The sequence below is a fragment of the Gadus morhua genome, chromosome 3 (assembly GCF_902167405.1).
Source record: "Gadus morhua chromosome 3, gadMor3.0, whole genome shotgun sequence".
In the NCBI taxonomy this organism is placed as follows: Eukaryota; Metazoa; Chordata; class Actinopteri; order Gadiformes; family Gadidae; genus Gadus; species Gadus morhua.
Window position 1 is genome coordinate 18884151 of NC_044050.1, and position 13244 is coordinate 18897394.

At 45.3% G+C, this 13244-nt stretch overlaps 1 protein-coding gene across 8 annotated transcripts in view; it reads left to right on the forward strand.

The window, feature by feature from the left end:
- fat1a (FAT atypical cadherin 1a) overlaps window positions 1-5909 on the forward strand; it is a 74892-nt gene extending 68983 nt beyond the window's left edge. For 2 of the 8 annotated variants that reach the window (XM_030350909.1, XM_030350914.1), the window contains 5 exons: window positions 213-323; window positions 450-1111; window positions 1391-1525; window positions 3352-3387; window positions 4150-5909. In XM_030350909.1, the coding sequence (XP_030206769.1) occupies window positions 213-323; window positions 450-1111; window positions 1391-1525; window positions 3352-3387; window positions 4150-4889 (1684 nt within the window). In that variant the 3' untranslated portion in view covers window positions 4890-5909. Of the gene's footprint in view, window positions 1-212; window positions 324-449; window positions 1112-1390; window positions 1526-1853; window positions 1919-3351; window positions 3388-4149 lie in introns of all 8 variants that reach the window. The other 6 variants (XM_030350913.1, XM_030350915.1, XR_003976062.1 and 3 more) reach the window with 5 other exon arrangements.
- Window positions 5910-13244: the final 7335 nt, after the last annotated feature.

A 13244-nucleotide genomic window follows, 5' to 3' on the forward strand; every position in this document is an offset into this window, starting at 1 on the left:
AAGCTGTCCTTTCCGTGAGCCACGGTAAGGACAGCTGTGTGACACCATCCCTTACCTCAGTGCAGATCAGTTTGAGTTCAGACAGTTCACCACCAGAAGCTTTGATCTCCCAATTGCAGTCTGACAGCAAAAATACTAACATAAATCGAACCCGCGAATTCGATTAACACCGGTGGAAGTACTTAATGTGGTCCACATGCTTTCCTTGATAGGTGCCAGCTGGGTCCGTACTGCAGAGACAACCCCTGTAAGAACAGCGGCAAGTGTATCGACAGCCTGGATGGCCCGGTCTGCGAGTGCGATTTTGGTTTCCAGGGAGACAGGTGAGTCATCACTTCCCAGTCACCTATCTGCAGGACATTAAAACGTGGGTGAACCTCAAACAACCTCAGACACCCCGTCGGAGATGGATGAATGTGCTAACAGTGTCCGCGTGCGATGGGTTCCAGGTGTCTGACGGACGTGGACGAGTGCAGCAAGAGCCCGTGCTCCAACGGCGGCCTGTGCCAAAACACGTACGGCTCTTACCGCTGCAACTGCTCCCTTGGCTACGCCGGGCCGGCGTGCACGGTGCACTCCGAGGTGCGCAACGACTTTGTCTCCAACGCCTGGAACATCGGCCTGGAGGAGGTGATCGGCATCGTGGTGTTCGTGGCCAGCATCTTCCTGCTGGTGCTCATCTTCATCCTCATCCGCAAGCGGGCGTGCCGCGGCGGCGCCAAGGGCCGCGACCGGGACGACGACCGCCACCACCACCGCATGTCGGGCGCGCACCACGCCTTCATGCAAAGGCCCTACTTTGACGCCAAGCTCAGCAAGAACATCTACTCGGACGTGCCGCCGCAGGTGCCCGTGCGGCCCATCTCCTACACGCCCAGCATCCCCAGCGACTCGCGCAACAACCTGGACCGCAACTCCTTCGAGGGCTCGGCCATCCCCGAGCACCCCGAGTTCAGCACCTTCAACCCGGACGCCGGCCACGGCCACCGCAAGACGGTGGCGGTGTGCAGCGTGGCGCCCAACCTGCCCCCGCCCCCGTCCTCCAACTCGGTGTCGGACAGCGACTCCATCCAGAAGCCCAGCTGGGACTACGACTACGACTGTAAGTATCGTACGTATATTTACTATCTCTCCGCACACCGTGACAAAAATCGACACTGTATGAACGGGGAAGGACGGGTAACGGGGGAGGATGATTTGGTGAGGTTGTGTAGCTGTCGGGGATGTTGGACCCTCTGTCCTGTAACGGCCATGACTTGAAACCCTAAGATCTGCAGCCTACCTGAATGCATCCCGAAGCTAGAGGCTTCTTACCTCTACCTGCTTCAGTGAGATTCAGTTGCTTTGGATAAAAGAGTGGAATGTCTCACACGCCGTGCTTCTCTTCCAGCTAAAGTAGTGGACCTAGAGCCGTGTCTGAAGAAGCCGGTGGAGGACAGCGCCTGTCACCCCTACAACACCAGGGGCAGCATGTCCGAGGTCCAGTCCCTCAGCTCCTTCCAGTCAGAGTCCTGCGACGACAACGGTAAGCCTTTCTCAAAAATAAGATTTTTTTTCCCTCTTATACGATACAGTTTGAATACAACCTGGTCATTTTTCCTATTATATAGCATAGCATGCACTCACTATATAAAGCACAAAGATGTCGGTGGATTCCTTTTTTCTCTCCCCTCTGAAATTGCCTGTGAGGTTTCTGCAAAGAGGTGTCCTCAGCCTGTGTCAAAGTGACTTGTTTGGATCGACGCTAACCCCTCTCTCTGTCTCTTTGTCGCATGCTGAGAATGGACCGCCCATAGGTGGCTGCAGGGTCACATGTTCTTCTCTCTCTTTCTCTATTCGCTGCGGGGTGTCAGCTCCCATTTGGATTAAGTCAGTGCACAGATCCAGAACCAGGTTTTAAAAAAGGGCGCTCCAGCCTGTAAGTCCTGAATCACCACGGGTACAGAAGGAAGCAATCAATACAAAATGTCCACCGAGTGGCTCGCTCCGGATAAAAATAAAAACAAAACAGAAAGAAGTTGGGCCTCTAGTGTGCATACACAACCCCTGTTTGTATTTCCCCGAAATCCAAATCAAGCCGAAAAGACCAACAACACAGCTTTATTAGATGCATGCTTTATTCTGTTGTTTTTCTCTCTTTTTGTTACTGTTTTTTTCTACCTAGACACAAAAGGCTGTTGGGCTCAAACAAGGAACATAGCAACAGGGTATACGGTGTAAACAATGATTGTCCTCCTCCCCTCTCCATGGAACATCGACTACCCTTTGTGATCCTCCAAAAAAACATCAGACCCTGTTCCCACTCGTTCCTCACATGAACCCGATTCATGAAACAAATTTAATAGTGGAACATCCATCGATATCGATTTGTCCAGGCAAAGTAGGCCTTCTTCTAATCTCTGATAGGCACGGAAACATGCTTCAATCATCTCGTGGACGTATTGATTCTTCCAACTGTACCAGTACCTGTACCTGTATCAGTCTACCCCATCTCCCAATCATACCGGACCCCCCTAGCATCCTCACCGTGTCTTTTGGTCATCTCGTACAAACACACCAGGCCTTTGTCTCCCCTACCTCCATTGTCTTGTGTCAGGTTCCCCCTCAGGCCATCCAATGTCCTCCCAAAGTCATTCAACATCAAGTCTATACACCCCCCCCTTCCCACAATCCCAGATCACCTCTTAGCAGTCCCAGGGAAACAGAAAGACAGGGCGAGAGATGATACCGCCGTAGTGTCCTGTTCTAGTTCAGTCTCCCTTCCCACACTGTGTGTGTTGGTAGCGTTAGAAACACACGGAGGCCTTGTTAGCCGTGTCAGATCTCTGCCTCCCTCCCTAGCCCTCTCAGCGCTCGGGGTAGTGACGGTAATGCTGCTTGTCGAGGCTGGGGTTTATTCTTAGGATGAGGTATTCTCTCCCAGCCTCCCTCTCCAGTAGCTGGGGTTTTGTGTTTCCTCTCTGTAGTGTCAGCAGGACCTGGGAGACCTGATAGCTGTAGTCACTGCCAATTCCCCCCCGCGCTGAATCCGGGAGCGGGAACAGAATGTGAATTAGACTTTTTTGGTTTTTCTGTATCTTTCGCAAAAAGTAGAGTCTGGTAAATGTCAGAGTTAATATAGTGCGTTATGTAGACGGCTTGAAGGGAAATGGGGATTCTGCACTTTTCAGTCCTGTGTACCCCCACACACATTGTTTTGTGTTTGTGTTTTTTTGGTTTCGGTGTCCATGTTTACATCATCGCACATGTCTCATTCCTGTTCTCATCCTGCTGTACTCTCTCTCTCTCTGAGTTTTTTTTAACTGACATGATGTTCTCTTCTGTTTCCCTTCCTCGTTTGCCTATTGTCAGAGTCTTTTCTGACTCATGATCACAAGAACTCAAGAGGTGAATGTTTCAACTTTGTTTGCTTGATGCCCAGTGGACCCCCCCCTCCCCCCTCCCCGCCACCCCCCTCCCCCTCCCCCTCCCAAAGAAAAACAAACATCTCTCCCTAAACCTGCTTACCCAGCGTTTAACGAGGAGCAAATTAACTGTACTAGTACAGCCTCACTGCCCTGCTACTAACACATGACACCAGTGGCTTGGTCTGGTGTGCAGGGTTAATTAACACGTCCCAAGCCTTCCTCTGCATGACCTTGGTTGTGACCCTTTGACCTTGACCGTCGCCTCGTTCTGCGTTGCACCTAGTGTTGTTTTCTTTCCGTGGCTTTGAGATTTGTTTTCCACAGCAGTATGAGTTGGATTCGAGGTCAATGTTGAAATAATTGGACCCTGAAGCATGTTGCCTAATGAGTCAAGTACTTTCCAAAAGTGTTTTAGCAGCTACAAAGTGGAATGTCATTGAATAATATGGAGTTAGGGTATAAATGGTTCGGTGTAAATAGAGGCAGAATCTTTTGTTTTGCATGTGGGTGGAGTCAATGTGTGTGTCAGTGTGGTTCACTTGTTTATATGTGAAGTGGTGTGGAGTCAGTGGTTGTGTGTTTCTTGCTGTGGTCTCTAACTGTGTAGTCGTTGCATGGTGTGGGTTTTCCTTAACAATAACACATTGTTTGCCGAGCGTCCAAACAAAAACGTGTTTTTGCTGTTTTTTACTCTGATGTCCCCGACGCTCATCTCACACGTGTGGCTCTTACTTTGAAACAGGATATCACTGGGACACATCTGATTGGATGCCAAGTGTTCAACTTCCTGGAATCCAGGAGTTCCCGCAGTACGAGGTTGTGGAGTCCCCCCCCGCCCCGCTGTACAGTGACCGGGACAGCGCCCTTGACACCGACTACTACCCCGGGGGCTTCGACATCGAGAGCGACTTCCCCCCGCCCCCCGACCACTACCCCCCCGGGGACGAGCTGCCGCCGCCGCCCCCCCTCCCGGAGTACGGCCCGGACCGCTTCGACTCCCTGCGGCCGCCGGGCCGGGACCACCCGGGCGCCGCGCCCGCCAGCCCGGGCCCCCCGGGGGGCGTGCGGCAGCGCCCGGCGTTGCCCCAGCTCTACGACCTCAACCAGTACCTGCCCCAGCACTCCTACCCCGCGGGGGAGGGGGGCGCCGAGGCCCAGGGCCAGGCGGCCGCCTCCACCGCCGCCGCCGCCGCCGCCACCCCGCCCTCCGCCACCAGGGGCTCCCCCTCCCCGCCCTCCTCCACCATGGGGACGGGGGGCTACCGGGGCGGCTACCCCATGGGCTACGGCCGGGACTTTGAGGCCCCGGCGCTGGACAACATGTCCCTGTCACTTTACACGTCCACAGCCTCCTGCTCAGACATGTCGGCGTGCTGCGAGGAGTCCGACGCCGTGATCAGCGACTACGAGAGCGGAGACGAGGGCCGCTTCGGACGGACGTCCATCCCAGGCCTGGACTCCCAGCAGCACACGGAAGTCTGACCACTGGATCCAAACAAAAGTGCCTGAACCCATGACTGAACCTTAACAACACACACACACGCACACACACACACACATACACACACACACACACGTACACCACAGCAACACAAATCCTTTAACCTGTGCACGCACACAATTACAGGTTTGCGAGAGAGAATATCACTGCTTGAATAATGCAAACGCAGTCGGTCTGATAAGTGAAGAACGTCGTCATCATAGACTTATCGTGGGGGGTCTGTTTTGGCCCCCAGGGGACTCAGGGGACTGGGCCCTGTCGTGTCCTCTTGTCGGACTGGAGGAGAAAAAACGAAGCGATTAAGAGCTTCTATGTTGACTGTGCCATCTCTTTGATCAACGGTTCAATTCAGACATCGTTCACCCCGAAATTCATGTTTAAATGTTCGACAGCGTAAAAAAAACCACATCAACAAGGTAATAATCATGAGAAAATAAACCATGTCATGGTGATATCTGTATTTCTATAAATGAAACCTGAGTAAAAATGATTATTTTTTTGATTTACAAGTATCCATTTAAATGTAAATTTCAATGTACAGTTTTGATTTCAAAGTTCACTAGGTTTTGTAGATATTTTATTTTTAAACACGAGTTAAATGGTGTGACATTATCAGCCTTACTGTGCTTACATTCACGAAAACAAAAAAAATGAATGTTGAAAAAGAAACGAAAGTAGAGTGAGACTTTTCGAAAAGAAAACGTAACTGTAAAAGATTTTATTTCCTGCTCATTTCAACAAGGGTCTTCAATGAGCGACTGCATATTCTTGTGTTTTTCTCTTCTTTTTTTTATGGTTTGTTTGTAAATGCGACTTTGAACCTCTTTATTTTTCCACCAAGAAAATGGGACCCAATATATTTATAGTGCAACGTTATCCATGGACACACGACTTTTTATGTGTCCGTGTGTGTGAGCAATGCTATGGTCTTGTTAAGGTTTTTATTGAATACTGCCACGAGCTCACGCTTTCTACTGGCAATAAATTATTCCTAAAAAATACATCCAGTGTGTTCTTTTTTGATAGAAACCATGTGTCTATTGTGTTTGTATGAGTGTGTGTGTGTGTGTGTGTGTGTGTGTGTGTGTGTGTGTGTGTCTGTGTGGTAGGTGTTATTTATAAGGCCACAAGGAAACAATGATGAGTTCTCAAATGTGACTGAAACTGGAAGTGACAGGGTCTTATCTCTGATCTAAGTCAAGCACAAGTACTCCGACTGTCACTTTCGGTTTAAGTCTGAGTTCTTCCAATTCAATGTCATTGTGCCAGTGATGTAAACATCACATGACTATTTGATGAAAACCAAAGAAGTGGTGTATAAAAATAAATAGAAATTGCAACTTCACTGGATAAGGCATGAAGGTCAAAGCCATCCGTTTTGTTCTCATTTCGTGACGGATGATAGCATAGAGGGAATACAGTTACTAGTAACCTGCCTTTAGGCATGCCATTTATATATATATATATATATATATATATATATATATATATATATATATATATACATATATATACATATTGGTGTGTGTGTGTGTGTGTGTGTGCGTATGCGTGTGCGTGCGTGTTCCGTTTCCGAAATGTATTTCATTTTTTGTCTGTTGCTTGCCATCAACTGAAAATGCTTCCCAGAAAGCCCCTGTCTAGCGTGGTTTGTCTATTCTTCTCCACTCTTTCCTATGCTCCCCTGTTCTCACGCTGAACCAGCCCCCCAAGGTCCACAGCGCTCTTAATACGGGGTTGGCAAGAACAGTAATTTAACAGTAATCTCAGAGGAGTTGTCAAGAAGATAGGGCTGGAGGGGTTAGAAAAGAACAGAAAGGGCTCTGCTTTCCACCTCAGGTAAATATTGAAGAGCGACAGCGCCCCCTGCTGGCTTTACAGCCTATATAAATCGGTCTTTTCAGAAGGCTACACAAGGCTTTTTGATCATAGACAGGTTAGGGTTATGGTTATGGTTAGGTTTGGGGGTTATAGTTAGGTAGAACAAATCCATTTCCGGTGGTGATTGGGCAGCGACACCAAGGGTTAGGGTTAGGCAGGGCTGTAGTGGAGGCTAAACGCAAGTAAACGCAGTTTACCCACCTCTGAAATTTCAGAAACAGAGTTTATCCACTTCTCACTTCAGAGTTTAGCTACCTCCCAACACAGTAAATGCACTACCCTTGGTTGCGAATCACTGATCTAAGTATTCATAGTTTACCCACCTCTTATTTCACCACTACACCCTTGGGGTTAGGCCTTCCTTCGTTTTCGTTTACCTGGGTCCCATCGGTCACGGCAGATGCCTCCCCGCCACGCCGGAGAACGCCAGGGGCCTGCAGCGAAATGCTCCGAGTTGTATGAGTAAGTTGGGGTGGACATTTTTTGAATAGTTTTGTTGTCGCTGCTGACAGTGAACACAGATTTTCCAATTCGAAGGATGGGAATACGTCGTGAAGGTAAAAGCACAGCCCCAGTGCCGGTGGGCGTTAATGCTCGGTTCAGTGTTTATTAAACACAATGCCTAGTCAGTAGGCTTAACACTTGTGCAGTCATTAACACTATCCCACTTCTTATTTAGACTTTACCTTTTTCAAATTTCAATACATTTGAACTGAGCTTAACATTTTAAGTTGTATATTTTGAGGATGTTTGCCTTTAGAATTAATGTTGGGCAACCCTAAAACCCCAAACCCCAAATCTCTATCTTAACTCTCTCTTTTAGTATTTTCCTATTTTTTTTCAAGAGGCTAATGGATGATTTGCAAACCGTGGCAAAAAAAAAGGCAAGTGATGTTCAGCACGTTCTAAGATGAGTTACTGAGGCCCTTGATGATTCAAATGTATTCGCTAACTTGATGAGTCAGGTTTCAGTTAGTGTAGGCCTACCAGAAGTAGGCTACCAGACGTGGCTGCCAGCCTTCGTAATGGTGAGTTATGACTTTCATATCAAACATATTTTTAGAAGTATTTAATTAAATTCTAAATGCTCTCATATTCATGGAACATGAAATACTGTTTTGCACTTTAAAGAAATATCATCTTTTAAATGCAGTCTGTTGGACATTAATATGGACATTGCCAATACCCTATATACGAGGAAGTCACTGTTCATACAGGAAGTCAGTTACTGATGGGGGGGTTCGGAAGGACCTGGTGTTGACGAATCACTGAACACCTCCACCTTGAAGGTAAAGGCAAATCTACAGCACTAGAACTCTTCAGAAATATTTGAATGTTCTACAGAGTTTGTCAATAAAATGTGTCTCCTGAAATACAGAATACAGTTCTGGTTTACTCTAAACAAGCCTTCTTCACTATGATTATTTCAGGATTTCTCTGTATTGGTGACTTGGGTATTTGAGCCAATATTGGGTCGTTTAAGATGATCTTTTACACTTGCAACATTTGGAAATGGTGCAAAAAAAGGCAGGATAACAAATAACTCTGAGTGAGCTGTTGTGCTGAAAGAATCAATTAAGCATGATGCTATCCACACCACTAAGAACAGCGAGAAGGGCCAGTGGGTTATCTTTCAGAGTTGAAGAAGTGGAGTACCTAATATGGTTGCCTGGGGTGGTCGACTCAGTCCACTATGGGGACCCCAGGGAGATATACTAGGTGTAAACTTATATAGAGTATTCTACTGCTGCAAAGTTTTCTCCACACATCATGTACAAATTTTTTGTTTATAGCACTAGGGCTTTGCCCAAAGTTACAATGTTCACGGCTAGTGGGTATATTCTCCTATCTGAGATTGCCAGACGATATTCAGTTGCAGGAAATAATTCAATTGCAGCTGGGAAATATTTATCTTCATTCTATGCACACTTATTTTTACTGCGGGGGACAGAGAAAACATCACTAGGCAGCTAGTTCTGACTCTTTTGATCAGATATCAAGGGAGGACAACAGAGGACAGTCTCTATCTGTAGTTGGTTCTGCTTAAATGAATGTTGTGCCTGTCACTGCTTAATGCTAATGCACTGCAACCTGCACACTCATTTGCCTAATTCGTGCAACCTAGTATAAGTAACCCATTTAAACATCCCGAATTTTGCCATGCACATTGTTATTTTGCATTTGATTTGCACAACCGAGAAACTAGGGAAAGGCTGAGTCAGTGAGAAGCGAAGGCCAAACTCTGCTCTCTGTTACAGAACAAAATGCGCCTGTGTTTTTTAGAAAATGCAAATATATGCAGTTCGTCCGACATGTCTTGACCTGCACCGTACTCATGGGCTAGAGGGAGAGTCTGTGCAGATCACCGACTCGTCTGGTCACCCAGGAGCAATGGGGATGTCCAATCATACCTTTACCCCAGGTCTGTACTAGTCAGTTAGTTATACTCAGGGTTGGAAGCTTCACTGGCTGTATGGTTGATCTCTTTGTTGACATGGATAAGCAAGCTCTATAGTATGAAGTTTAGGTTTGTCATGTAAGTGTAAATTGTCACAGCTGTCCAAATGTATTTTAAATCCTCAACCATTAAATATATGAAACCAACTTTACATTTTTGCATCCATCCACTACAAAGCATAAGGACACAATGAAATGTATCAATGCCAGTCTAGCAGAACAGTGACCATCCTTCTCCCTCCCGCCCCACTCCAACATACCCAAAGTATAACCGTGCAGAGCTCCATAACTCTGCTTCCTAAATAACGACATACGTGCTGGGGCTACAACACTTTACCCATCATTTTGAAAAACAAACTGCAGCATTTAAAAACACTATTTGGGGGGACCAAGTATGTTTTGACCAATATTTTAATTAGATTTGTGTTTTATGACATAAACTTTTATTTCTGTAACAAATAGTTGGAATAAACTCCCAGAGGATTTAAGACTTGCCCCAACTCTGAGCACCTTTAAAACAAGACTAAAGACTTATGTTTGCTATAGCTTTCTGCTAAATCTAAAATACATTGCACTTTCTAAAAAGCTTTTTTTTAACTTTGCCTTTATTTTCTATTTTAATACTAAAATGCCTTTTTAACTTTCTATTTTACCCATTTCTTTGCATATGTTTTTCTTTTACTTATCTATTATTTAATTTAATTGTATGACAATGTTTATATGTGAAGCACTTTGAGTCTGCCTTGTGTATGAAAAGTGCTATATAAATAAAGATGCCTTGCCTTGACTTGCCTTACTTGAGACAGGCTTAAAATGCTGGCCATTTGGAGGCATTTAAATACTGGTTGCTTAATTAATCATTTTTGTTTATTGTCTTTTATGTTCGTTTTTTGCTTGACCTCCAAAAATATTCATACTGGAAGTTGATGTTCAGGGAGTTTAGATGGAGACTATATGTTTTCAGGGAGCTATGATCAGAGGAGCCATGGCTTTAAGGTATTTCCCTGGCTTGTTGATCATTGTATAGTGCAAGTATAGTGTTCCAAGACACTTGCTTTAAATGGATGTGCTTTCGAAATCAAGTAGGCTACTCAAAAGAAGACTTGAAATTGAGTGAAACAAAGGACACTTTCAGCTGTTCATGTTTTAGACATTGGGGCTTACTCTTTATGGAATGGAGCCCAGTTTATGAAGTGGTTTATTCAAGTCTTCTTTCCATGGAGAACTTAAAAAACTGCTGGCAGGTTGTTATGACTAAATAATGGGGCAGGGCTGTGCAGACATGGGGAAGGGGAGTTGCTTGAGGAAAGAAAGGAGACAATTGCTGTTTACAATAACCCTGACCTGCCAAAGTATAAACTACAACAATAACACTGTTAAGTATAACTAATTAGTACCAAATATTGATGTCATTTTTGGCCAGAAGGGCACTTGAGGCAATGAAGGCAAAGGAGTAGTACTTGAGGACTTAAGAGTATCCAGTCCATTGCCTCATGCTTCCAGAATATCTTGAAATGTGTGAGAATGGAGAGTGGCATTGTTGAATTAGGTCAACCAGATTACAGCTTTGCTTTTTTATGAACAGGACACATTACGGGTTTGACTTAGATTCTGCAGATAATTTAAAAGCAAGCCTAAAAATGAGGCTTGCTTTTAAAGAGTGTTTTTTTGCATCAGTCAGAAATGTCTAATGCCAGTATTATCCACACGATGGCAGAATAACACTAGCCACGAAATGAGCAGCGCAAAAAGCAGAGGCCTTTGGGAGATCATGGAACTCCTACATGTGAGACAAATTATCGATATCTTGTATTGATATTCTATGGTCTGTATATTTTTCCATGAATGTTGACCGTCCAATGCTTGTAATGTGGAGCTTCAGTAATTCAAATGTTCTTACAATCCATCAATGTATTCTCAGTTTAGCAACGACACAGATTGTGTTCTAGTAAAACCGCTCTCAGGCAACAGTCTGTAATTATAAAAACCAATAACTTTTTGAGTTTATCAGAAATGCAACAAACCTTGTGAATTTAGTTTTTTGGATGAAGTGGTTTGTAAGCCTGTTAAGGGTGCCATGTTTGCAAAGGATTAAGGGGCACACTTCCTCAGGACCAAGTTCACTGGGATGGCTGAATATCAGCAAGGCTCTTGATTTGGTCATCCCACAAACGAGGTCTGAAGGTACTGAAGACAATTACAAACCTGCTGATATTCATTATACTGCAACAACCTTGAGGGTGATATTGCTTTTATAGCACAGTTTTACAAGCGCTATTTATCAGTTCACAGTACTAAATGGCAACAGAGTACGATATGTTTGTTTATCAAATAATTTCGATACGTTTTGGCTCCACCAGCCCAATTAGTTCCCCAACTTGACAGAGACTGGACTGTTGCCAAGCAACAAACATTTTCCTGCACACTAGCTTGCTTCTGTGTGTAGACTTACACAAAGTTAGTTCTGGCCAAGTAATGACAAAAAGTAGCCAACTAGTGTGCAGGCAAATGTTAGGGCAGGCCAGCTACTCTGTATCATGCCAATTTATCTGTGTTTCCATTTATTGTGAAACCAGTGACAGTTGCTTTTGTGGCATGGGTGATTCTGATGAGTTAAAGGCTTATAATCGTTGATATAATTAACGGTTATAATGAGAAAAGCCTGTACAGTGTGGTGATAAATGATTAATCAAAAGTCCTAGTGTTCTACTCTGTATCAGCATGGATGGTCTCTTGTCCAATCAAATGACAAATTGTTGGGAACTAATTATTGTTTAAGAGCAATCATTTGAAAAAAAATGATAAAAATGTTCACTAATGGCTAATTTCTGACAGGAATCACTCCTGCCTGTCAGTCAAATGAAAAGATTAAATGGTCTTTGGAGGATGATAGGCCAATTGAATATTGCTCCTGCCCGGGAGGGTGGAGGGCCAGCAGTATGTGTATTTATTTATTGATGTCTCTGATGTAGTAATTATTATAATCACGTACTCCTTCCTTCCACCTCCAGTAATTAAAAGGGCCTTCCTTCACTCCCCAATAAGATGCTTTTTTTCTAATTTGGTTCTCATATTTATGTATTTCCATGTTAGCTGTGATTAGATAGTCCAAATGAAACGTTTAGAAAACGGAATACACAACACTAAGAATGGGGTGGCAAACCAACATTTATATTTTGTCATTTATATCAAAGTGTCTATAAGGCCAATGTGTAGGTTAATCTGATCCCGTTGCGGCTCTTGTGGACTGATGTCTGGAGATGGGAGAGACAATGGGTATTTGAGGAAGTTTCAATATAACATACGCCTGTGCCCGTGTCTGCTTTGAGGGACACACACACACACACACACACACACACACACACACACACACACACACACACACACACACACACACACACACACACACACACACACACACACACACACACACGCAATTCCCCATCTGCACTCTGGGCGGAGCCTCTGTCGTCAACGGTGGGTGAGAGCAGGGGAGTGGTTGTTGTGGCCGTGATGCTACTGGGTCGACGATAACTGAGGTAATTGGGACCCCCCTAGCCCTCTTTTTCACCCCACCCACCCACTCGTTCTGGTAAGTGGTCAATGAGCAGCGAGGAGGTTGTTGGATGGGCCATGAACGAGGTCGGTGACTTATCTCCCATTACCCCCCGCCCCTCCCCCAATATTAACCGGCAGCTCCACCATCATCTCCAACACCTTCACGTGGTTCTCCTGGGGCTCAGAACGGTAGTGACATGAAGGTAGGGGGAGCGCCCCCCCTCCATCATAGAGGCACTCAATCGCATTGTTGACCCCGCCCCTCCCCACAGGAGGAGAGTAATGGCATCTGATATGTGTGTGTGTGTGTTATTGTTATTAATCCTGTTATTCCATGGTCAGATATGGTAATGGTCTATACTCTTATTTTCATAACGGTCAATTATGTGTGGTAAAGAGGAGCGTTTAATCGTTTTTAAGCCAAATTTTCTAAGAGGGGA